Source organism: Oncorhynchus tshawytscha, linkage group LG11, assembly GCF_018296145.1.
Source record: "Oncorhynchus tshawytscha isolate Ot180627B linkage group LG11, Otsh_v2.0, whole genome shotgun sequence".
In the NCBI taxonomy this organism is placed as follows: Eukaryota; Metazoa; Chordata; class Actinopteri; order Salmoniformes; family Salmonidae; genus Oncorhynchus; species Oncorhynchus tshawytscha.
Genome location: NC_056439.1, coordinates 6888238 through 6911211, shown reverse-complemented (window position 1 = coordinate 6911211; position 22974 = coordinate 6888238). Strand labels below are relative to the sequence as shown.

Genomic DNA, 22974 nt, shown 5'->3' with positions numbered 1-22974 from the left:
TTAGGCAGAGTATCCAGTAGCCTATACACTTTGAAGAGGGTTACGGTAGCTATCTCTGTGATAACACCAGGGACACCCCCTCCAAAACTGTTAAAAGCTTTACCAAAAATTACAAACTGAAATTGCATCTGATTGAAGTGTGTAGAGATTCCTTTTTTTTTTACTATAGAATGATTAGCAAAATTGATCTGCGTTTGATACAAGTAAAAACTATTAATGAATTGTAGAGCAGGAAGTTGACCCAAGGACTGACTTGAGGTGTTGTCGTAGGCGGACACGGGTTCGTCGTCGCTGCCGTTGCCGCCACGGTTACCGAACAGGGCCTTGTAGTTGTTGTCCTCGTACCAGTTGAGCGACTTGATCTTCAGTCCGCCGCCCTCGGGGTGGCCACAGACGATACGGGACACGGCCTGGTACATGTGGCTGGGGGAGCCCGTGGCGTTGGCCGTCAGATAAAGGATCTCGTTACGCATCTCCTTCCAACTCTTCATACTGGCCAGCTAGGGGAAGAGGAGAGGAATATGTACATTTAAGAAACTATTGAATATTGAATCTATTGAATCTTCTGAATCATATTATTTAGGATTTTGTCTTGTACCTATTTATTAGAATGTTTACTCTTGTATTTGTGTATTGTGTTCTACTGTGTTTTGTGTATGCGTAAATTAAAGTATTTTCATAGTACAGTAATGTGTCATGTCAACACATGATTACCACATGTGCCAAAGACATGTTGAGACATGTTTACGCCAACACTCTGACATGTTCTAGAACCAATGTACTGTGTGAGTTCAAAGAGTTAATGAAAGCTATTCCAGGTAGGAGTCCTTGGCTGCAACGGGCCCTGGTCAAAAGTAGTGCACTATATAGGGAATAGGGTGCCATTTGGGAAACAGACTTTGTTAGACATAAGGCGAAAAACACTTGTCCTAACATCCTGGGACAAATATAGCAACTGTTCTTGTCACACACACTCAGTTGGCATGGTAGCTTTGAACATGTTGAAAACATGTGGCTTTTGTGGTCTATTGTGCAATCCCCCTCCCATATTTTCAGTAAAGGATTTTTTAAAAAACATTTTAAATACTCAAATCCTTATTCTCCTCAAGTCAACACTACTTGTGAGAATTCTGTGTCCGGTAATAAATTCGAATAGCAACGGGATCACTGTGCACTCCAGGTCAAACATGCCGACAATCCACAAACATTTAAGCCTTTAAAAAAAAAAATTTTACAACTTCAATGAGAGTTGCACTTTTTTTTTAGTGCGGACCCATCACACCTTCATGCGTCTCTGGATTCCCGGGTTACGCGCACTAACCACACTTCCAGGAGAGCGCCATGGTCCCCTTCTTGACTGAGTATTGAGCTAATCTGGGTCTTTAGGTGTGAAAGTGAGGTTGGGAAAACCAGGCTGACCTGTGTGCTTGAGAGTGAGACAGGCTCTGGGTGTGCATATCAGTGTTTGCACAATGGAGAGAAAGAGAGAGTAACCTGTCTCATAAAAGGAGCCACAGTGGACTCAGCGGCTGGTTATCTTAGAAAAACACGGTGAAGACGGTGGACGGAGCTAAAACTAACGCACCTATGCATGACAAGGTCTTTTGTCATTTGAGAATGAGAACGGGTAGGTCAGTAGTCTTTCTGGAACTATAAATATATGTTGGCTTTATTATCCAACCTCGTTCGATAATATCATGTGACACGTGATTAAATGAAACAGACTGGATATTGTTGCACAGTTCTTGTGGCTTTCTGCCACAAGGAGATGACTTGAGACCCTCCAACACTTAACATATCTTCATTGACGCTGATCCTTTAATTAACAACCCGTTTAGAACGGTGTAATCACTTAGAACGGTGTAATCACTTAGAATGGTGTAATCGTTTAGAACGGTGTAATCGTTTAGAACGGTGTAATCATTTAGAACGGTGTAATCGTTTAGAACGGTGTAATCGTTTAGAATGGTGTAATCATTTAGAACGGTGTAATCACTTAGAACGGTGTAATTGTTTAGAATGGTGTAATCACTTAGAACGGTGTAATCGTTTAGAACGGTGTAATCGCTTAGAACGGTGTAATCACTTAGATGGGGTGAAATCGTTTAGAACGGTGTAATCGTTTAGAACGGTGTAATCACTTAGAACGGTGTAATCGTTTAGAACGGTGTAATCGTTTAGAACGGTGTAATCGCTTAGAATGGTGTAATCGCTTAGAACGCTGTAATCGTTTAGAACGGTGTAATCACTTAGAACGGTGTAATCGTTTAGAACGGTGTAATCACTTAGAACGGTGTAATCGTTTAGAACGGTGTAATCGTTTAGAATGGTGTAATCACTTAGAACGGTGTAATCGTTTAGAACGGTGTAATCACTTAGAACGGTGTAATCACTTAGAACTGTGTAATAGTTTAGAATGGTGTAATCACTTAGAACGGTGTAATCACTTAGAACGGTGTAATCGTTTAGAACGGTGTAATCACTTAGAACGGTGTAATCACTTAGAACAGTGTAATCGTTTAGAACGGTGTAATCGCTTAGAACGGTGTAATCGCTTAGAACGGTGTAATCGCTTAGAACGGTGTAATCGTTTAGAACAGTGTAATCGTTTAGAATGGTGTAATCACTTAGAACGGTGTAATCGTTTAGAACGGTGTAATCGTTTAGAACAGTGTAATCGTTTAGACCGGCGTAATCGTTTAGAACGGTGTAATCACTTAGAACGGTGTAATCGTTTAGAACGGTGTAATCACTTAGAACGGTGTAATCGTTTAGGACGGTGTAATCGTTTAGAACGGTGTAATCGTTTAGAACGGTGTAATCACTTAGAACGGTGTAATCGTTTAGAACGGTGTAATCACTTAGAACGGTGTAATCGTTTAGGACGGTGTAATCGTTTAGAACGGTGTAATCGTTTAGAACGGTGTAATCGTTTAGAACGGTGTAATCACTTAGAGTGGTGTAATCACTTAGAACGGTGTAATCGTTTAGAACGGTGTAATCACTTAGAACGGTGTAATCGTTTAGAATAACAAAGACATTCCAGCAAACAATGAGATCCGCTTTCCGCCCTCAGCGTCCGTGGTTGCAGCTGATTCCGGGAGCCGTCTCAGCAAGTCACATGCTTCCTCAGCTCCGTCCAAAAACACACAAAAAAAGAAAAAAACAGTGCAGCCAGTGGGAGGAGATGGGAGGGAGAATTTCTCTCCTCTCCACCTCAAGTAGAGCTCTCCGTATACCGTGAGAACCTTGACAGAGAAAGGCCTCGCTCTTTCTCTTTCTGTCTCTCCCTGTCTCTCTGCCTCACGCCCGCGGGCCAGACATATAGCATGCAAACAGGCCGAGTCATTTGAGGAAGGCAGTGTTCTGTTGCAACCCCTCACACCTCCAGCCTGAAGAGCGGTTACTAAAGGTTATGTCTCAGAGCCGAGGCAGCTCACCGCTAGTCCGCAACAAGGCTAACTAAGCTTCTTCCCTCTCACACCAGGGAACATAAGCAGCTAATGGCAAAAAGCTGTTGTTGAGGTAGAATAAGGGTGGAAAAAGTGTATTTTTCTGTTTTTGAGACGTTCATACCGGTAGCCTCTCTTGTCTCGTAACATTGCTGCTTGTTTGACTTGTTGAGTAGGGAGGGGATCATTCAATCATTAGTTGAAGGGACATTTATTTGTCTCTGCCCATGGATTTCCCCTGACATACAGTTCTGCCAGAGAGCGTATGCTAAACACTTCAGTGGGAAAGACCTCTCTTTCCCACAGCTGATGGCTTCCTTATGTTCCGCCAACTCAGCAGTACTGTGGCTGGAGAGAGGGGTGGTGGAAGGGAGAGCGATTGAGAAGAGGCGGCAGGGGGGCAGAGAGTCTCGTGACTAGGTGATCTATTGTTGTTTGTTCCCCTAGCACATCCTGCTAAGTCTCTTAGCGTTCCCCAGCCATGTAATTTTGTGGACATTCCTTTTGTTTTTTTCTTTGAATTTTTTGTTGTTGTACTTATTTTTTAACCTATTTTTCTCCCCAATTTTGTGATACCCAATTGGTAGTTACAGTCTTGTACCACCGCTGCAACTCCCGTGCGGGAGAGGTGAGGTTCAAGAGCCATGCGTCCTCCAAAACACGACCGTGCCAAGCCGCACTGCCTCTTGACACACAGCTCGCTTTAACCCAGAAGCCAGCCGCACCAATGTGTCGGAGGAAACGCCGTACAACTGACGATCGTGTCAGCATGCATGCACCCGGCCATGTCCTGACCTGGACTGGTACCAACTGGACTGCTGACACTAAACAGTCTATTTGTTGTGAAAGACTACCCTTGTGTACAACATGACAGGGTTACAGCCATTTGATGCGGCCATTTTGTGAGGGCCAGAGCACCAAGCTAGCTTGTTTATTATTAAGGGGTTAGATTGGTTTTGTTTGCACATTGAGGTCCAAAGCTGTGTAGCGGGAGGACCTGTTTTTGTCAGACCACTACTACAACTGATGGCTCTCTTAGTGGTTGTTTTCGGCCGACATTCAAATGATTTCACTGATAAGGCAGTTTGCGTGTGTGTGTGTGTGTGTGTGTGTGTGTGTGTGTGTGTGTGTGTGTGTGTGTGTGTGTGTGTGTGCGTGCGTGTGTGTGTGTGTGTGTGTGTGTGTGTGTGTGTGTGTGTGTGTGTGTGTGTGCGTGCGTGCTCCTGACAGACAGTACCTACCTCTACAGCCAGCGCTCCCAAGCTCTCCAGCAGACCGTCGGTTGCCGCGGATACCTTCTGGACGACCTCAGGGTCGGACTTCACGTCCTTCTGTTGTGGGGGAGGAGGATGAGGGAGAATGGGAGAGAGGGGGTAGGGGGGATAAAAGACATGAGAACAAACACTCTCCAGGGACACTTCAGAGAGGGTTTCCTGTTCAACCTCATCTGTTATTGACTGTCACAAGAGGGCAGCTGAAATGTGAGCTGCTGCACACTCACAGCTGACCCCAGACCAGTACTTAGTTGCAAAAGTGGTTCTGAAATGGAACCTGATTCCTTATATAGTGCATTACATAGGGGAAAGTGTGCCATTTCAGCGCACCTTAGCCACTAAGTACAGGTCTGGGGTCAGCTTTCCTTATAGGTTCAATATTGCTGCGATCCATTGTCCATATTAGTGTACCACTTAGAATGCAAGCCTAATGCAAGGCTTCATTTTATGTGTAGAGGTATGATGTGGATATTGGATCAGGGCCTATTCAGAACAGGGGTTATTTATTCAAACCCCTCGTCTAATATCCCTGATCTGTTTTGTTAGGGAGGGAAACCTATTAGTCTTTTTCAGAACAAATAGTCTCGCTTTTACACCCGCTTGAAATTACGGCTGATTCAGCGGTGCGATATTTCAACAACTATTTATGACATTTCCTCCCGTGTCAGTTGACCATTGCGACAGCGTTTTGCATTGGCAGACTGTTCTGTACACTTGGGCACCTTCCAAAAGCTTGTCCCAACAACCCGGACTGAGAGTTCTGACTGAGCTAACGAAACTGGGTCAGCTAAAATGGACCACTCTTTTATCTGCATCCAAGTGTGACGGTCATCTGAAGTGTAGAGGGATTCTATTCACTGTATTGTTGAAAATTAACTAACTAACTTTTCCTTGTCTTTGTGTGTGTGTGTGTGTGTGTGTGTGTGTGTGTGTGTGTGTGTGTGTGTGTGCGTGTGTGTCGTGCGTGTGTGTGTGTGTGTGTGTGCGTGTGGTGTGTGTGTGCGTGCGTGCGTGTGTGTGTGTCTGTGTGCGTGCGTGCGTGCATGTGGTGTGTGTGTTGTGTGTGTGCGTGTGCGTGTGTGCGTGTGCGCCTGTGTGTGTGTGAGTGTGTGTGTGTGTCAGTGCCAGTGTCAGTGCCAAAAGTCTATATTCAGACACTTGGCACAACAGGGTTCACAGCCTCCCCAACCCCCATTACAAGAAAGGGACAAGGGACGCATTCATTGTCAATCGAATGTTTTGTGACCGGAACAGGATTTATTCTTCTTATGCGATAAGAACAGAAACCTTGTACAGAAACAGGGATTGGTAAATCCTGACCCTAAATGGTAATCATGCCAGGGAACATGATGTTCTCTTTATCGGAAGAAAGAAGGTTTGGTGTCAGCAGGCTAAATTATCCCGTCATAAAGTGTGTGTGAAAGTGAGTGCAAAAGGGAATAGCCTATTCAGTTTGTCTGACTGACCAATCATTTAATAATACATTGATTGAACAAATTAAGATTAGCTAGGTCTATAGCATTGTCTTATTAGGCGTACACTGTTAAATCCCCCAGTGTTAAAGCCCCCAGTGTTAAAGTGTTCAGTGTTAAAGCCCCCAGTGTTAAAGTGTTCAGTGTTAAGTTTTAAAAAGTGTTAGTATTTTAAATGTTTCTTACCCGTATGGGTTTCAGGAAGTCCAGGTTGGACAGGAAGTGGTCCTGGGCCTTGTTCAGCCAATCAGGGGAGGCCTTGCAGATGATGTCTTGAGTGAGCCGTGACACATTCTTGTCGGAGATGGTCACAAACTCCTCCAGAGAAGTGGTGTTACACATATCTCTAAGATGGACGCCGAAACCTCCAATCAGGACCTGGTAGATAACATTCAATTATATTTCAGGGATCAAGTTCTTGCAGTTGAGAAACGGAAAAAAAAATGTGTTGCGAGGATGTCGGGGAGAATTGTGATTTCATGCTTTAACTGTGACAACTTTCACGATGAATGCCTAGTCAGGAATGATTTGGCAAATGTGTTTTGAATCACATATCATCACAGGAAAGCTGTTGTCATGTCACTGCTCGTAGTATTACTGCCTCTAGAGGCATTACAAAACTGTTCTAAAATGTTCCTATGACTCAAACAAAGATGTTTGGGGAATGTTATTTCTAACCTATCAGAAACACTTTGGAAACCCAATATTTTTTAAATTCTATTCCAGGAAGATATTTGCTTGTGGAATGACCCATAAATAAAATAAAATTTCATTTTTCTACATTTCCACATGGCCATAGCTATCGCACAACATGGTCAACAACTAAACATATGAAAAATGTGCACAGTGCAGCTTTTCAGTCATGCATGGGGAGACTGTCTGTGGAAAAAGGGCAGAGAGAGGGGGGGGCTGATGGGTAATAAAACATCTACAGTGGGGGTGGAATACGGTTAATAGATCCACCGCATGCGTGTGAGCCCCTTCTCCGCACATGCTCACTGTGAGGCAGACAGAAGATGGAGGAGAGATGGAGGGCGGAGCAAAAGTCATGTGACTACTGCCCTCCAAATACAGACAGTGATGAATATCTGCTGAAACTGAGCTTAATTCTTTTCCCCGAGAAAGAGGGTGACATGAGCCACAGACTTGGTTCTCATCCCCCTTTCATTACACGATGTTACGAGTTTAGCCGTCACGCGGTATATATAGTTACCGTCGGTCTGATACCAGCAAACCAAGGTCATGGCATGTGTGACTGCCTTTTAAAAAGGTACTCGATGTGGTGACAAACGGGAGAGATCGGCCTTCTATTTTCTCTTTGCACACAGTCAATATGTTTACCTTCTCTAGGTTGAGGTCAGCCTCGACAATCTGCTGGACGGCGTGATGGGATAGGGAGGCGTTGCGATGCAGGAACGACGATAAGGTCTCCTTATCACGGAGAAAGTCCTTCAGCTTGAAACCTGGTATGGGATGACGGGAATGCACATTCAACAGACTGCCTAGGAACACTGCGCTGCATGATTAGAAACAGATCTATTTAAAAAATGACAGAAATATGTTTTTACGGATAGAATTGTGATTTAGCGTCGAAACTCATCATCTTGAATAGAGAAATGATTGTCTATTATCTGGGGAAACTCCAAATACACAGCGTTACTTGGGTGAAAACTGTAAAGTCCTCAATACTATGGTATAATAGAAATATTATACTAATACACTGGCATGGACAGCATGGAGTGATACAGTGAGGGGAAGACATATCATGGACACAGTCTACCCCGCTCAGGGGGCTTTTGTGTTCACTGGGTCAGAACATTCCAGAGAAGTCATCTCAGCACTCTGCTGCTTCGCACTCCGCAGCTGGGGTTACTCTAGGGCGTTCCACTTTGGCCCAAATACTGGGTGAGAGTACTGGGCTCCTCACTTTTCACTCTGTCCCGTCCCTTCCTTCCCAGCTTGAATTGGAAATATCCTTACTTAAACGTTAGTTAGCACAGTGACAAGAGTAGCTGCCGGATACATGGTAGGAGCATTACCCCTTGGGGGGTGGGGTGGGCTACTAGAAGGGAGTGTTACCCATAACTAGGGCCAAGGAGTTTTTCTTGATCAGAACCCTAACCCTATACTCTTAGAAACAAGTTATACCTAGAACTTTGTCTGTCCCTGTAGGAGAACCATTTTGGGTTCCAGGTAAAACTCAACTGTTTACACGATCTAGACAGGAAACACTTAGCTGCCCCAGAGGCTCCTGGGAGCAGGTCAAGGGGGACGTGATGTGTGTTGTAGAGACATCCCCAGAGCATAGAGACGACCCCAGAGCATAGAGACGACCCTAGAGCAAATAACCAGGGAGTGGTAATGAGCTCTAATCATCCTGGCTTCAGGAAACAAAAGAGACTGGAGATGTGCCCTAACAACATCACTGAGTGAGAGTACTGCCGTGAAAGACCAGAGGGATAGCCCCAAAAGGTACCGTCTATATGCACTTGGGTCCTAACTACTGAGTGAGAGTACAACCATACATGAAAGAGGAATAGCCCCAAAAGGTAACGCCTATCTGCACTTGGGCCCTAACTACTGAGTGAGAGTACAGCCATACATGAAAGAGGAATAGCCCCAAATGGTATCGTCTATCTGCACTTGGCTTAGGTGGTTAGTATGCTGTGTCTTTGACCTACCAAAACAATAACAAGTAGGCTACAACAATACGAGACAGACTGCCATCCAGGCTTGTCACTACTTGCTCTGGCTTCTGGTGAAAAATACTTTATAGACATGAGGAGACATATGTTTAACATGTTCCCAAACTTCTCTGACTCAACAAACAACCTACAATCAGACAAACAAAATGTCCGCCTTTGCCAAGCGTGACAAATGACAGTTGGCTACAGATCATTTCAGGTTGATAGAAAAAGTGGAACAAACGTACTGACTGAGAGGGTCGTGGTCACCTGAGGCCCGAACGACCCACCCTGTTTCCCATAGGGATCTGATCAAAAGTAGTGCACTATATAGGAACACAGAAGATGATGGTCCTGACTGACTGAGTCTAATAACCTGAGAGAAGGAAGCTGCCTGTGGTGTTATTCAACAGAACAAAAATGGGAAATGAGAGTCCGACTGATTTGGAACTTGACCGACCGACGGGGGGGACAAACAATGTGGGACACTAGGCAAGCCAGAACTCTTTGAGAAGGAGAATTGTGCGTGCGCGCGTCCTTGCGTCAGTGGGAAGAGAACCGAGAGGAGTTTAGAGACCTTCGAAAGAACAAACGACCCACCTAAGAAACCTTTCAGAAAGTCAGTCTGGCTGACACATCAACCCATTACATTAAAACTAGTCTGGGTTACAAACCGAAAAGACAAACGCAAGCAGCAGCATATCGATGTCTAGCATATAAAACATACAGCCAAGTGAGAGAAGAGTAAAGTGGATATATTTCAGGAATAAGATTAAAGTGCTTCCGTTGTGACACGAGGCACTAATTCTAATGCCAACATGAACTTTCTCCCCTTTGACATAACGGCATTTCACTGTAAGGCTTCATATAGCGGAAGGATTTTTAGAGAGGGTCGATGCAGAGCTGTGATCTGCTCCTAAGACTCCTTTTAAACACTGAAGTAACCAATTGTAACACTGGTTGCTTTTAAGTCCTGATATTCAAACGGGTATTTTTAACACGGATACATTTCTCCACGTTTGGCCAGATTGTTCACGTGACTTGTTTTATTTGCATACAACATAATGATGCTGGAATTAGTTATTACACAATAGTGTTTGACACAGTCTTCATGAACTGAATATCTCAGGTAATATCTTAACTAGGCTCTGGAAGGAAGCCTAGGTGAGAAGTTATACTGCAGGAGTAGATTGACGATAAATGCATGTTGGAGGGGGAATGTGAAATACTACTCAGACCAAAGTGGGGTCAGTGAGTTCTGTTTTGAAGCGATTAATCTTTTAGTGGTAGGCCTATGTTAGTCTCTGAACTACTCTTTTCTCAATGTAAAATAGTGATAGTATGGTTACCACAGACAGCTCATTTATGCTCCTTTATGTAATAATGATAATAATAATAATAATAATTTGCTAGCTCTAAAATGTGTCAGCTTGATGGTTTAACAGTGGTGTTAGCGTTAGCCTTGATGGTTTAACAGTGGTGTTAGCGTTAGCCTTGATGGTTTAACAGTGGTGTTAGCGTTAGCCTTAATGGTTTAACAGTGGTGTTAGCGTTAGCCTTGATGGTTTAAACACTTCTTTGGGAAGTGGGGGGCAGCATTCACTTTTAGATGAATAGCGTGCCCAGAGTAAACTGCCTCCTACTCAGTCCCAGATGCTAATATATGCATATTATTATTAGTATTGGATAGCAAACACTCTGAAGTTTCTAAAACTGTTTGAATGATGTCTGTGAGTATAACAGAACTCATATGGCAGGTAAGCACCTGAGAAAAAATCCTAACCGGAAGTGGGAAATCTGAGGTTTGTTGTTTTTGAACTCAGCCCCTATCGAATACACAGTGGGATATGGGTCATCTTGCACTTCCTAAGACTTCCACTAGATGTCAACCGTCTTTAGAACGTTGTTTCAGGCTTCTACTGTGAAGGGCGGCCGGATGAGAGCTGTTTGACTAAGGGGGTCTGGCAGCAGCCTCGTTCTCAGTCACGCGCATTTCACATGAGAGGTAGCTCTCGTTCCATTGCTTTTCTACAGACAATGGAATTCTCCGGTTGGAACATTATTGAACATTTATGATAAAAACATCCTAAAGATTGGTTCTATACTTAGTTTGACAAGTTTCTACGACCTGTAATATAACTTTTAGAACTTTCCGTCCGACTGGACCTGAACACGCGTTTGGATTTGTTTACCAAACACCCTAACAAAAGAAGCTATTTGGACATAATTGATGGACTTTATGGAACAAATTAAACATTTATTCGAACTGGGATTCCTGGGAGTGCATTCTGATGAAGATCATCAAAGGTAAGTGAGTATTTATAATGCTATTTCTGACTAATGTTGACTGTGCAACATGGCGGATATTTCTTTTGGCTGTTTTGGGCTCTGAGCGCCGTACTCAGATTATGCTTTTTCCGCAAAGTTAAAAAAGAAATCTGACAGCGGTTGCATTGAGGAGAAGTTTGTCTTTATTTTCATGTATAACACATGTATTTTCATCAACATTTATAATGAGTATTTCTGTAAATTAATGTGGCTCTGCAAAATCACTGCATGTTTTGGAACTACTGAATGTAACACGCCAATGTAAAATGAGATTTTTGGATATAAATATGCACTTTACCCAACAAAACATACATGTATTGTGTAACATGAAGTCCTATGAGTGTCATCTGATGAAGATCATCAAAGGTTAGTGATTAACTTTATCTATATTTGTGCTTTTTGTGACTCCTCTCTTTGGCTGGAAAAATGGCTGGGTTTTTCTGTGACTTGGTGGTGACCTAACATAATAGTTTGTGGAGCTTTCGTGGTAAAGCATTTTTGAAATCAGACACTGTGGCTGGATTAATGAGAATTTTATATTTAAAATGGTGCCTAATACTTGTATGTTTGAGAAATTTGATTTATGAGCTTTCTGTTGATTTGTATTTGGCGCCCTGCAATTTCATTGGCTGTTGGCGAGGAACACCGTTCCCAGACAGGTTAACAGTGGTGTCAGCGTTAGCCTTGATGAGGTGCCATGAGGCTCATCCAGCAGCTGATGTTACCTAATTAGGGAATTCAACCAAAAGAAGTCAATTAATGGTCAATGTCAGTTGTACGTTGAAATATGACATTGGTATAATGTTAATTTTGTTTTGCCCAGTGGGTAGGTAATATGTATGGCAGATATGTACGTAGGGGTGTGGGGACTGGGACACCTCAGGACTCATGCAAGGGAAAGATACTATCATCAACCTGATTTCCTCAAAGACCTTTCCCCCACTCTTCCTGGGCCAAAATCATGACAGCCCCATGTATTTTCCACTCTGAAAATGGCAGCTCAGCAAGAGCCAAAAGCTGACATTACAGTATCCATTAAATCTGTGGAGCAGTGTGCAGAAGTTTATTTTCAATGGTATTCAGTTTTTTTCCTGCTGGTAATACGATTACTTATTCACCATCTAAAATGAGATGGACAGTCACGTGAGGGGAGACCAGAGCACATAATGACCCTCAAACAGGATGCAGACTCATTCCAAGCCCAGGGTTGGTCCAGTTCAGACACAGAGATAGCAGTCAGAACATTGGGCCAGTAGTTTAAATCTGTATCCTGTTGTGATGGGTGGGCCCAGGGAGGTCTTCCTGCTACTTAAAAAGAGTTAGAACAGGACAGGGGCACTGTCCCCTGGTTGGCCCAGCAGCAACCTCCCCACCCAAGGACTGGCATGGACTGATTACACCAATGCTATGCCACCCATAGAAATCGAATTACTAGAAGGGACAAAGCCTGGTCCCATATTTGTTTTTGCCATCTAGCCAACTCCCAGCAGATCTGGGACCAGGCTAACAAAGCCCCTCAGACCACCGCGCTTTTGATTGGATCACTCATGAATCGTAGAACAATCAATGAATCGTAGAACATTGACCGGAATGAGAACATCCATTCTAATAACTCTATTTCTTTGCTGCCAACCTGCACCCATTGCCCTCCATTACGAGCCAAACGGCCCCATTTTGATTAGGAGCTGTATGGTCGCCAGTAATCTGCTTTTCTTCGCATTAGGAATTTGGGGTTTCATGGAGGCCATTAAAATCTAAGCATGACATTTGCTCTGAACTCTCTGCACCGTACTGCCCCAGGAAAACGAGGACTTCACCATCAAACAAGTCTCAAGTTCAGTACTATGTGCTTCAAGTCGACAGTGTGTACCCTACGTCTATGGCTATGAGGCATGTACAGATAGGTGATCATACATACCTACTGAAAAACTAGGCTAATCAAACTCAGATCAGTATGCGTGCTATGCGTCTATTGCTCAGGGCCTATGTACGCAGGTGGGCACAGGCTTAGGATCAGATTCAGTAACATCACATGCAGAAACAAACATAAAATGTGATGTCATACAGTATATAAACAATACGTACAAATATATAAATCAGTGTAAATTTATGGACAGTGCATCAACGAAAAGGTTATCCATGCACATCCCACTGGGCACAGATGGAATTTCAACACCTAGTTTTCATTTACATTTGGTTAAGTTGTCAACTAACGTGAATTCAACATGAAATCAACAAGAAAAATGTCACCATGTCGTTGAATTTAAGTTAAAATTTGAGTGAAAAAAGACAAAATTCCCGTACGTTGATGACTTTTTGCAAATCCAATCAGATTTCCACGTTGATTCAACATCCTCACTTTGCATTTCTTTGTTGAAATTACATGGAAACAACGTTGATTCAACCAGTTGGTTGCCCAGTGGGATGCATCTTTAAGTCTGTAGCTCAGGGTCTATGTACTGTGATCTGTCCTACCTGCCGTGTTGCTCTGTAGTTTCCCCAGAGCCCGCACCAGAACTTTGTAGCCCTCGAAGCTCTTGTCATTCTGGCTGTAGAGGAGGATCTTCTTGGCATCGATGAACAGACGGGAGATTCTGTGTTTCATAGAGAGACGATTAGACGACGTGAGGAACAACGGTGGTAAAACACACATGCTGATCCTCTGGGGTTGAGGGTCTGAAAGGAGGAACAATGCTCCTTGTGGCACGGTCCATTATTTCAAATGTTTTAATGTCTTAGCTTACATTGTTTACTTGGTTGTTTGTCACAGACATGACTAATCAAATCATTCTATCAAATCAGTCAATGTTAAACATTTTTTTAAAAAGGGTCAGTTCTCCGGGATGAACTCACATAGAATCGTTGAAGTTGCCCACCAGCCCTGGGCTCTCTCCTGGTGTGGGGTGGCGGAAGCAGGGGTTGTTGGCGTTACAGATGATCCCTTGTACCCAGGGCAAGGTGCCCGCCGAGGGCATGGCCTTGTTGGGGAAATGGCCTGGAGGGGGACAAATAGGGAAAGTCAATGATCGACACCACTCTACGTCACAATATCTCCCTATGTAGCTGCCCAGATGGCCACTGAAGTCAAATGATTATGTTGGGTAAACGGGGTACTTTAGTCAGTCCCCCAACATTTCACAATGGCAGAGCAAGGAGGACTGAGTGAAAGTCCATTTCAGCTCGGCTCAATTCAGAAGATCGAAAATAACAGCCAGGCGGACATCTTGGTTTAGCAAGAGTACAGTACAACGGGGGACCTCGCGTGGGCACGGATTCCTCGTGTACTCTTGAGGAACTGTGTTGTCTAACAGAGAGGCCAAGGCTGCGTCCCAAACGGCACCTTATTCCACAAGTGCTCTGGCCAAAAGTACTGCACTATTTTGGGAAATAGGGTGCCATCTGGGACAGAGACCAAGAGAGATGGGGGGGGGGGTTATTTGGTGAATAATTGCCTCAGTGAACCACATGACTCATGTGACCGTTGGATCAACATTCACTTTCAGTGACGAGCCAAAAAGAGGTTATAAGCAAACCGTTATCTGCTGCTGTACAGTAGCCCAGCAGATTGTGAGGCAATCAAATAGAGTAGGACTATTTAGCGTGACCCAGTCCTGAGGTCAATACTGTTTAGTTCAATGGGTGAAATCAAGTATTACTATCTACGGCCGAGTTAACTAGAGTTGACAGGTTTGACCATCAACAAAATGGTGACGTGCACATTCTGCTAAACAGGATGTTACAGAAGTATTCCCGTTTTCCTTTTTTGTCAATGTGTGTGTGTGTTTGTGTGGATCTGACAAGCCTTTGTAGTAACACTTGAATAGTTATTTCACATTCCACCGTTATGGGATCATACAGTGAGTTTAATAGCCTAGCCTACTGGCCTGCTATCCAACCTACACTGAGTGCGCAAAACATTTTGAACACCTGCTTTGTCCATGACATAAACTGCCCGGGTGAATCCAGGTGAAAGCTATGATCCCTTATTGATATCACTTGTTAAATCCATTTAAAAATCAGTGTAGATGAATGGGAGGAGACAGGCTAAAGAAGGATTTTTAAGCCTTGAGACAATTAAGACATGGATTGTGTGTGTGCCATTCAGAGGGTGAATGGGAAAGACAAAATATGTAAGTGCCTTTGAACGGGGTATGGTAGGTACCAGGCGCACTGGTTTGAGTGTGTCAAGAACTGCAACGCTGCTGGGATTTCCACGTTCAACAAGAACGTGTATCAAGAATGGTCCACCACCAAAAGGATATCCAGCCAACTTGACACAACTGTGGGAAGCATTGGAGTCAACTTGGGCCAGCATCCCTGTGGAACGCTTTCGACACCTTGCAGGGTCCATGCCCAATTCATTTAAAGGGGGTGCAACTTAATATTAGACAGCCTTTCCTAATGTTTTGTACACTCAGTGTATATCTGTATTATACAGGAGGGCAAAGGCATAGCCTTCTGACCTGGTGAAATACAGTATGTACGTCCCAAATAGCACCCTATTCACTATGGGCCCTAGTCAAAAGTACTGCACTATATAGGGAATAGGATGCCAATTGGGATGAAACCAAGATCTTTACTGGAGACCTGTATTGACAAGATAGAGATAAGGAGGGCAATAGAAAGTATAGTAGCTTTACATCCTTCTACTGACGTCCATTGATGTGAACAAACATACTACACAGTCCAGTGTTGTTGGAGTCTTACTGGTAAACATTTAAATTCAGGAAGTTCATTTAATGGAGATTCATTTATTATCGTTTTCGGGTGAATTTTGCAATAATTCAATTTCATTTGGTGCTCTGATTTTACTGAGAGAAACAATTCCATTTTAGCTTCTTACTTTAGCTTCTAACTCAAAGTTGAGAATATATTATCTGTGTATTTTAGCTTCTTACTTTAGCTTCTAACTCAAAGTTGAGAATATATTATCTGTGTAAGTAACAAACTGTTCCCAGAGCTGTTATTGTGTAATACAGGCCAGCGGGTCAATATATCAAATATTGACCTACCGAGTTGGATATTGACCAACTGATTGGGATGTTTTTAAGAAAACTGTATAGAAGGAAGACCTTGGCTTGGGATGAGACATGGCAGGTAAGGACATGAATGTACTCTTCTCTGCATTGACATTTATTGGACAATAAAACATTTTTTCTTCCTTTCCAGTAGGCCTATGGAACATTTCCACGTGTTCACACAGCCCACTATTTTTTTCCCCTCATCCATTGTTCTAGAATAACTAAATCCATTGGGACACATTTCTTGTGGGAATCTCCTGCCTTCCACTGTTCTGTTGTGACTATCTGTCTTTGATACGAACAGTAATGTCCTTTAAAAATGATGAGCTCTCTCTTTCCCTGAAGTATCTTTTGTCTGTATTGCTTTGCTTTCCAAAGAGTCTTGGACTCAATAAACACTAGTGGCCGATGATGTAAAGGACAACTGTCGAGCATCCTGTTGTCCTCCATCTTGTGATCTGACTCATCTAACTACAAAGAATGAGAAACAGGAACAAATGATGACAGGAAACAGCATTTGGACCAAATATCATGAGACCTCTAGTGCGTCACTACTTACCCGGCCGAGACACCAATATTTTTCTTGAATTGCCTCATTATAACTGAGTGAATAAATCACCATAAACAAGGCTAGATTTGAGTCAATTTGAACAATTCAAATTCTAAAAGCTTTATTGTCCTTCAGATGTACATAAAACAGAAAATCATCTTTCACAGGCTAATACATTGTGATTTCAGGCACTCTGTGTATGTGTGGGCTACTTACACTCATGTTGCTCGTAGGGTGGGTAATGCATCCTCACAGATATGAGGATGAAGAAGATGAAGAGCGGCCATATTATCTCGATAATTAGCTGGAGCTGAAAAGGAAGTTCAGAAGGTCGATGAGAGGCTGATAAACTCAGTCAGGACAAACAGCATTCAAACAGTGAAACTAATACCATAGTAAGGATGTCTGGTCTCCCTACAGAAAAACCCATTTGGAAATTTCAATCATACAATCATGTGTTGTTTATTTGGGGAAAAACAGCAGATAAGGAGGAATCTTTGAACCTTAAATTGTTTGCAAAGTAGGGTGGCCATGGATGAAACAAAAATTTGATGCAAAAAATGTATTGAATGTTTCAGTGTCCTAGAGCAGTGGTTCCCAACCAGGGGTACTTGGCCTACCCACGAGGGGATACTTCAGGGGTACTCCGGGTAGAGAAAAATGCACTTGGTGATACAATAACCAAAGAAGGTTGGGAACCACTGTCCTAGAGTAGACAACCCACCTCTAAGCTTTCTTTGTGTACTTTAGTCTACAATCCAGGTTACCAATTCTAGACTATATTGGATGGGTCATTTTGATTCTAAATGAGACATTTCCTCAATTACAATTAAAATCTAGGATCCCCTTTAGAATGGACTGGTCCTGCTTTACAATGGAAGTGGGTCATTCCACAAACCACTATAAGGGAGTCAGGCAGCCATTAAGGGGTTTATCAGCTGTTGGCAAATATATTATAATCTTTATCCTAGCTAAGACTGGGAGTGGAAAGGGAGAAGGGTTGGTTGGGTGGACATATGTCCACAACAGCTGCTGTTCTCCCAGCCCCATCCTCACAGAGCATTGGTCAAATGGGGGCTGGGGATCTGTTCTATAAATGTAACTTGTTCTTAGATTCTTCTGAGAGATTTTGAGGTTTAACAGTTTGATGACATGATAAGGCGACGGTGTAATTTAAAATGTTCCAGAATCCAAACCTTTTTTTGCGGAAATGTGTACTTGAGAGAGCACTTAAAACTCCTCTGTGCTACCATTGACGCCCTGCTACGTTGATGTCATCGACGGTCTGAACATCCTCAATGATTCAAAGGATAAATAAAGTCCATTCAACGGGTGTTTCACAATCTCATGCCTTTTACCAGTAAATAGAAGATGTTATTCTTTGTGTGAATTGGCCACACAAACGACAATAGTAACACATTGTATTTCTACTAAACCTTGTAACCACTAAAGCTTATTATTCCACTTTGCCCCATGCTCCCCTTATCGCACAGAATCTAAGTGGGGTTGATAGACTTGTTCTATATAGTAGCTACTTACTGTCTGTCTCCGTCTGTAGGTGAAGTTCTTCCACAGCAGTAAGCCCAGTTGAGTAGAGATGGCCATCTCGCCTCAGGGACCTATGCTACAGCCGTCCAGCTCCCAACTGCAGAGCACAGTGACAACACAGTGAGACTCGGGGACCTTTTCCTACTGCTTTTGAGCTCCCAACTGCAGACACGCAGCACAGTGAGACCAGAGAAGCAGGCTGTTTGAGTCCACTGGACACCTCGCCACTCATAGGTCAAAGTCCAACCAAATATAACCATCAGATTCCCCAATGGATACTAGACTGTATTAGCCAATCGGGGCAGTTTTTACTCTGTGCACTGGTGGCATTTCCAGAATTGAGAGATTCAGTGTCTGTTACAACAACAACAAAAAACACACACAAGGACTTTTGGATCTTCAAACAGTCAGTGGATACTCGGCAAGTGAAGGTGCGCCACCCACACAATATAACACAAAAAAGACTCATATCTAAACTACCAGATGTTCTCATAATATGACATTTCAATTCAATCCAGCAATTGCGATACAGAAATGAACAATCCCTACAATTGCACGAGGCAAATGCTGTTACTATTTATCTAATTATATAGCCAGCTGTATTATTAAATACTTTCAGATGCAACAGAGTTTTTAGGACATGAATGGGTCTCTGTGTGGCTCAGTTGGTAAGAGTGCCGGTGCATGCAATGCCAAGGTTGTGGGTTTGATTCCCACGGGGGACCAGAAATGCAATGAAAAAGTTTGCACTTTTTTTCGCTCAGGGTGAGAGTGTCCTTTTAATGTAGTCCTTTTAGTCTGAACTTGCCATTCAATCAATTTTGGGGAGGCTGGTGGCCTAGTGGTTAGGGCGTTGGACTAGTAACCGAAAGGTTGTAAAATCAAATCCCCGAGCTGACGAGGTAAAAATCTGTCGTTCTGCCCCTGAACAAGGCAGTTAACCCACTGTTCCTAGGCTGTCATTATAAAAAAAAAATGTTCTTAACTGACTTGCCTAGTTAAATAAAGGTAAAATGATGGCGATGCAACAAGCTCTCAAACAATTGGAATGTCTATTCTCGAGACGAATGAAGGACCAGCAGGCTACGCAGGTAACATTTCATTAGTAGCCTGGGTGGTGGATAGCCTATTCAAAAGATGTAATTTGGCAAAATCGGTATGATCGTCTACCTCCGGGCCCGGCATAATAAAAACAGATGTTCTAATGAACAGATCGTGTATTGGTTACATTGGAAGTCATTGTTTTTCCATCAGCTTCAACGCATACCATAACAAACCACTACAGTAGGCCTAGAAGTTGTAAACAACAGCCTCTGCAAATTAATCAATGCGGTTGCCTGGTGCAGAGTTGCTCTAGGATAATGCCATATCCATATGATGATCATATTTTTTAAATCCAAATTAATCAATGCGGTTGCCTGGTGCAGAGTTGCTCTAGGATAATGCCATATCCATATGATGATCATATTTTTTAAATCCAAATTAATCAATGCGGTTGCCTGGTGCAGAGTTGCTCTAGGATAATGCCATATCCATATGATGATCATATTTTTTAAATCCAAATTAATCAATGCGGTTGCCTTTTTATCCAATTGCCTGTTATTGTTTCAACTACGTCTCAAAACATTGCAAAAAGCATTCAGAATATGAACATCTTACAAAGGCTAAAATAACAAAATTATGCAATGCTTTGATGAAACAGGCTATGAAAAAAAAACGAATGAATAACAATATGACAACCACTATGGTCAACGATGGATCGACAAAAAAAACATAATTGCATAACCCGTTTGGTAAACATCTCCTTCCTTAACTACAACATCAAGCCTGAATCAATGAATCAGAAACAAGCATTCATTAAAACAATAACACAATTTCACTATAAAAACAATTACACAATCTAAGACGTTACATTCTATAATTGTAATCGAATGTCAACCATATCAGTGCAATATAATTATCGAAATCATTTCAGAACTTCATGCTGGATGTTTCATTGTTTCAAGAGGAAGGGGTTACTTTCGGTCATTCAGCGTAGCGCAGACTCTTCCATACAATGAACAGCAACAGATGCTGTAGCCCATACACTGTATTCATCAAACACAATACGGTAATATGCGATAGAGGACATCAAATACACGACCCACAGTTTGTCATCTTACCCATCCTACCAAAAACCTCATAAATGCATAAGTTATTCAATACATTTGATTAAGGATAAACACTGGAAATCATGTGCTGATTGTTGTGAACAATGTCGCGTACTATACAGGCGCGGAGGCAAAGATGCGCTTTTGTTTTGAAAAGATTTACAGACTGAATCAAACAACCATATACATCCGCAACCATACAGATCCGTTCTGTACATATCAAATAATAAAGTTCCTTTAGGATGTTGCATGACACAAGGCATATCACCCACAGAGCCACTTAACAAAGAAACAACAAAAACGAGTAAAGAAAAACAACCGACCTTTTCCCCTAATGCTGCGAAATTCCAATTCTTCAATGTTCATCAAATATAATTCCTTGAATTGGAAAATGTCCAATGGACGCTTTTGTATTCGCCTTTTCACGACCGTTATTGTCTTCGCTGCTCTGTATCTGGTTCTAACAGAACTGCTTTTTTTCTCCTCCAAGCTTTTATAGGGGCAGCCAATGCAGCCGCTTTCGGAAGAGGAAAGGTAACTCGCGGTCAAAAGGATCCAAGGCTGGTTGTGTTGCTGTCTCCTTAAACGGGACGCACGTGTAGAGAAAGAAAAAAACAGCTCTTAAGAGGGCTACGGCGCCCTATACATATTTATTTCGGTATTGAATCCGTCCATGCAATGTATATAATCATTTGATGATTGTGTAATTGTCATATCTGTATAATAGCCTAATTTGTGGTTGAAAACAAGTGCTCAGTCTTGTCAGTGGCCATTGGGGACATAATCGAGTCCAATAAATACCAGTATTCTATGACAGACTCTAAATGTAGATTCAATCTGAAGGCATATCAGTTCACACACTTTATAAAAATAGAATTCTGTTTTATCCTTTTGAAATATAATTCTATATTGTTTGAACTTCAGATTTAACGTCCATTTAGAGTCTGTCATAGCATATTGATATTTATTGACCCAAAGACCATTCCACCTCAGTGACTTTGACTAAACAGTAACTAGACACACAGGCTTGATGACCAGGTTCAGTGGTTAACTAACTACAGAATACTGTTCAACGAGCTGCATTCAGGGCTTCGGGAAACAGCAGAGGGTGCACCCCCATATCTACATTGACAGGACTGCAGTGGAGAAAGTGGAAAGCTTCAAGTTCCTTGGCGTACACATCACTGACAAACTGAAATGGACCACCCACACAGACAGGAGGCTAAAGAAATTTGGCTTGTCAATTAAAACCCTCACAAACTTTTACAGATGCACAATTGAAAGCATCCTGTCGGGCTGTATCACCGCCTGGTATGGCAACTGCACCACCCACAACCGCAAGGCTCTCCAGAGGGTGGTGCGGTCTGCCCAACGCATTACCGGGGGCAAACTACCCACCCTCCAGGACACCTACAGCCCCCGATGTCACAGGAAGGCCAAAAGATCATCAAGGACATCAACCACCCGAGCCTGTTCACCCCGCTATCATCCAGAAGGCGAGGTCAGTACAGGTGCATCAAAGCTGGGACCGAGAGACTGGAAAAACAGCTTCTATTTCAAGGCCATCAGACTGTTAAACAGCCATCACTAGCACATTAGAGGCTGCTGCCTATAGGCATAGACTAGAAATCACTGGTCACTTTAATGTTTACATATCTGGCATTACTCATCTCATATGTCTATACTGTATTCTATGGTATCTTAGTCACTTAATGTTTACATATCTGGCATTATTCATCTCATATGTATATACTGTATTCTATACTATTCTGCAGTATCTCATTCACTTAATAATGTTTACATATCTTGAATTACTCATCTCACATGTATATACTGTATTCTATACTATTCTACTGTATCTTGGTCCATTCCGCTCATCCATATGTATATAGCCTTAATTAATTCCTACTTAGATTTGTGTGCATTTATTATTTATTTTTTACCTTTATTTTACTAGGCAAGTTAGTTAAGAACAAATTCTTATTTTCAATGACAGCCTAGGAACAGTGGGTTAACTGCCTGTTCAGGGGCAGAACGACAGATTTGTACCTTGTCAGCTCGGGGGTTCGAACTTGCAACCTTTCGGTTACTAGTCCAACACTCTAACCACTAGGCTACCCTGCCACCCCGTATTGGGTATATGTTGTGTAATTTGATAGATATTACTTGTTAGATATCACTGCACTGTCGGAGCTAGAAGCACAAGCTTTCGCTACAACAGCAAATAACATCTGCTAATCGCGTATATGTGACCAATCAAATTTGATTTAATGACTAGGGCCAATATCAGATGTAAATCAACTAGACTACAGGAGAAAATACACTCTGAGGCTGGGTATAAGTTGAATGTTGAAGATGTATCACAGATTGTTGAGTAGAGTAATCCTAATTGGTTTGTGTCTTTGTCTTTAGAGGATGGGTGCAAGGACATGGTAGCATCTCTCTGCAAAGGGATCGACCATCTGCTGTTCAATCTTTAAATACCTTGTCTAGTC

General features: G+C 42.5%; 1 protein-coding gene across 4 annotated transcripts in view; it reads right to left on the bottom strand.

Moving 5' to 3' along the window:
* LOC112261350 (phospholipid-transporting ATPase ABCA1-like) overlaps nt 1-20961 on the bottom strand; it is a 40984-nt gene extending 20023 nt beyond the window's left edge. For all 4 annotated transcript variants that reach the window (XM_042329715.1, XM_042329716.1, XM_042329717.1 and 1 more), the window contains exons 1-9: nt 20803-20961; nt 18321-18426; nt 16998-17091; nt 14064-14205; nt 13686-13804; nt 7540-7661; nt 6385-6576; nt 4694-4783; nt 254-500 (exon numbers count right to left, since the gene is read on the bottom strand). In XM_042329715.1, the coding sequence (XP_042185649.1) occupies nt 254-500; nt 4694-4783; nt 6385-6576; nt 7540-7661; nt 13686-13804; nt 14064-14205; nt 16998-17091; nt 18321-18386 (1072 nt within the window). In that variant the 5' untranslated portion in view covers nt 18387-18426; nt 20803-20961. The remainder of the gene's footprint in view (nt 1-253; nt 501-4693; nt 4784-6384; nt 6577-7539; nt 7662-13685; nt 13805-14063; nt 14206-16997; nt 17092-18320; nt 18427-20802) is intronic.
* Nucleotides 20962-22974: the final 2013 nt, after the last annotated feature.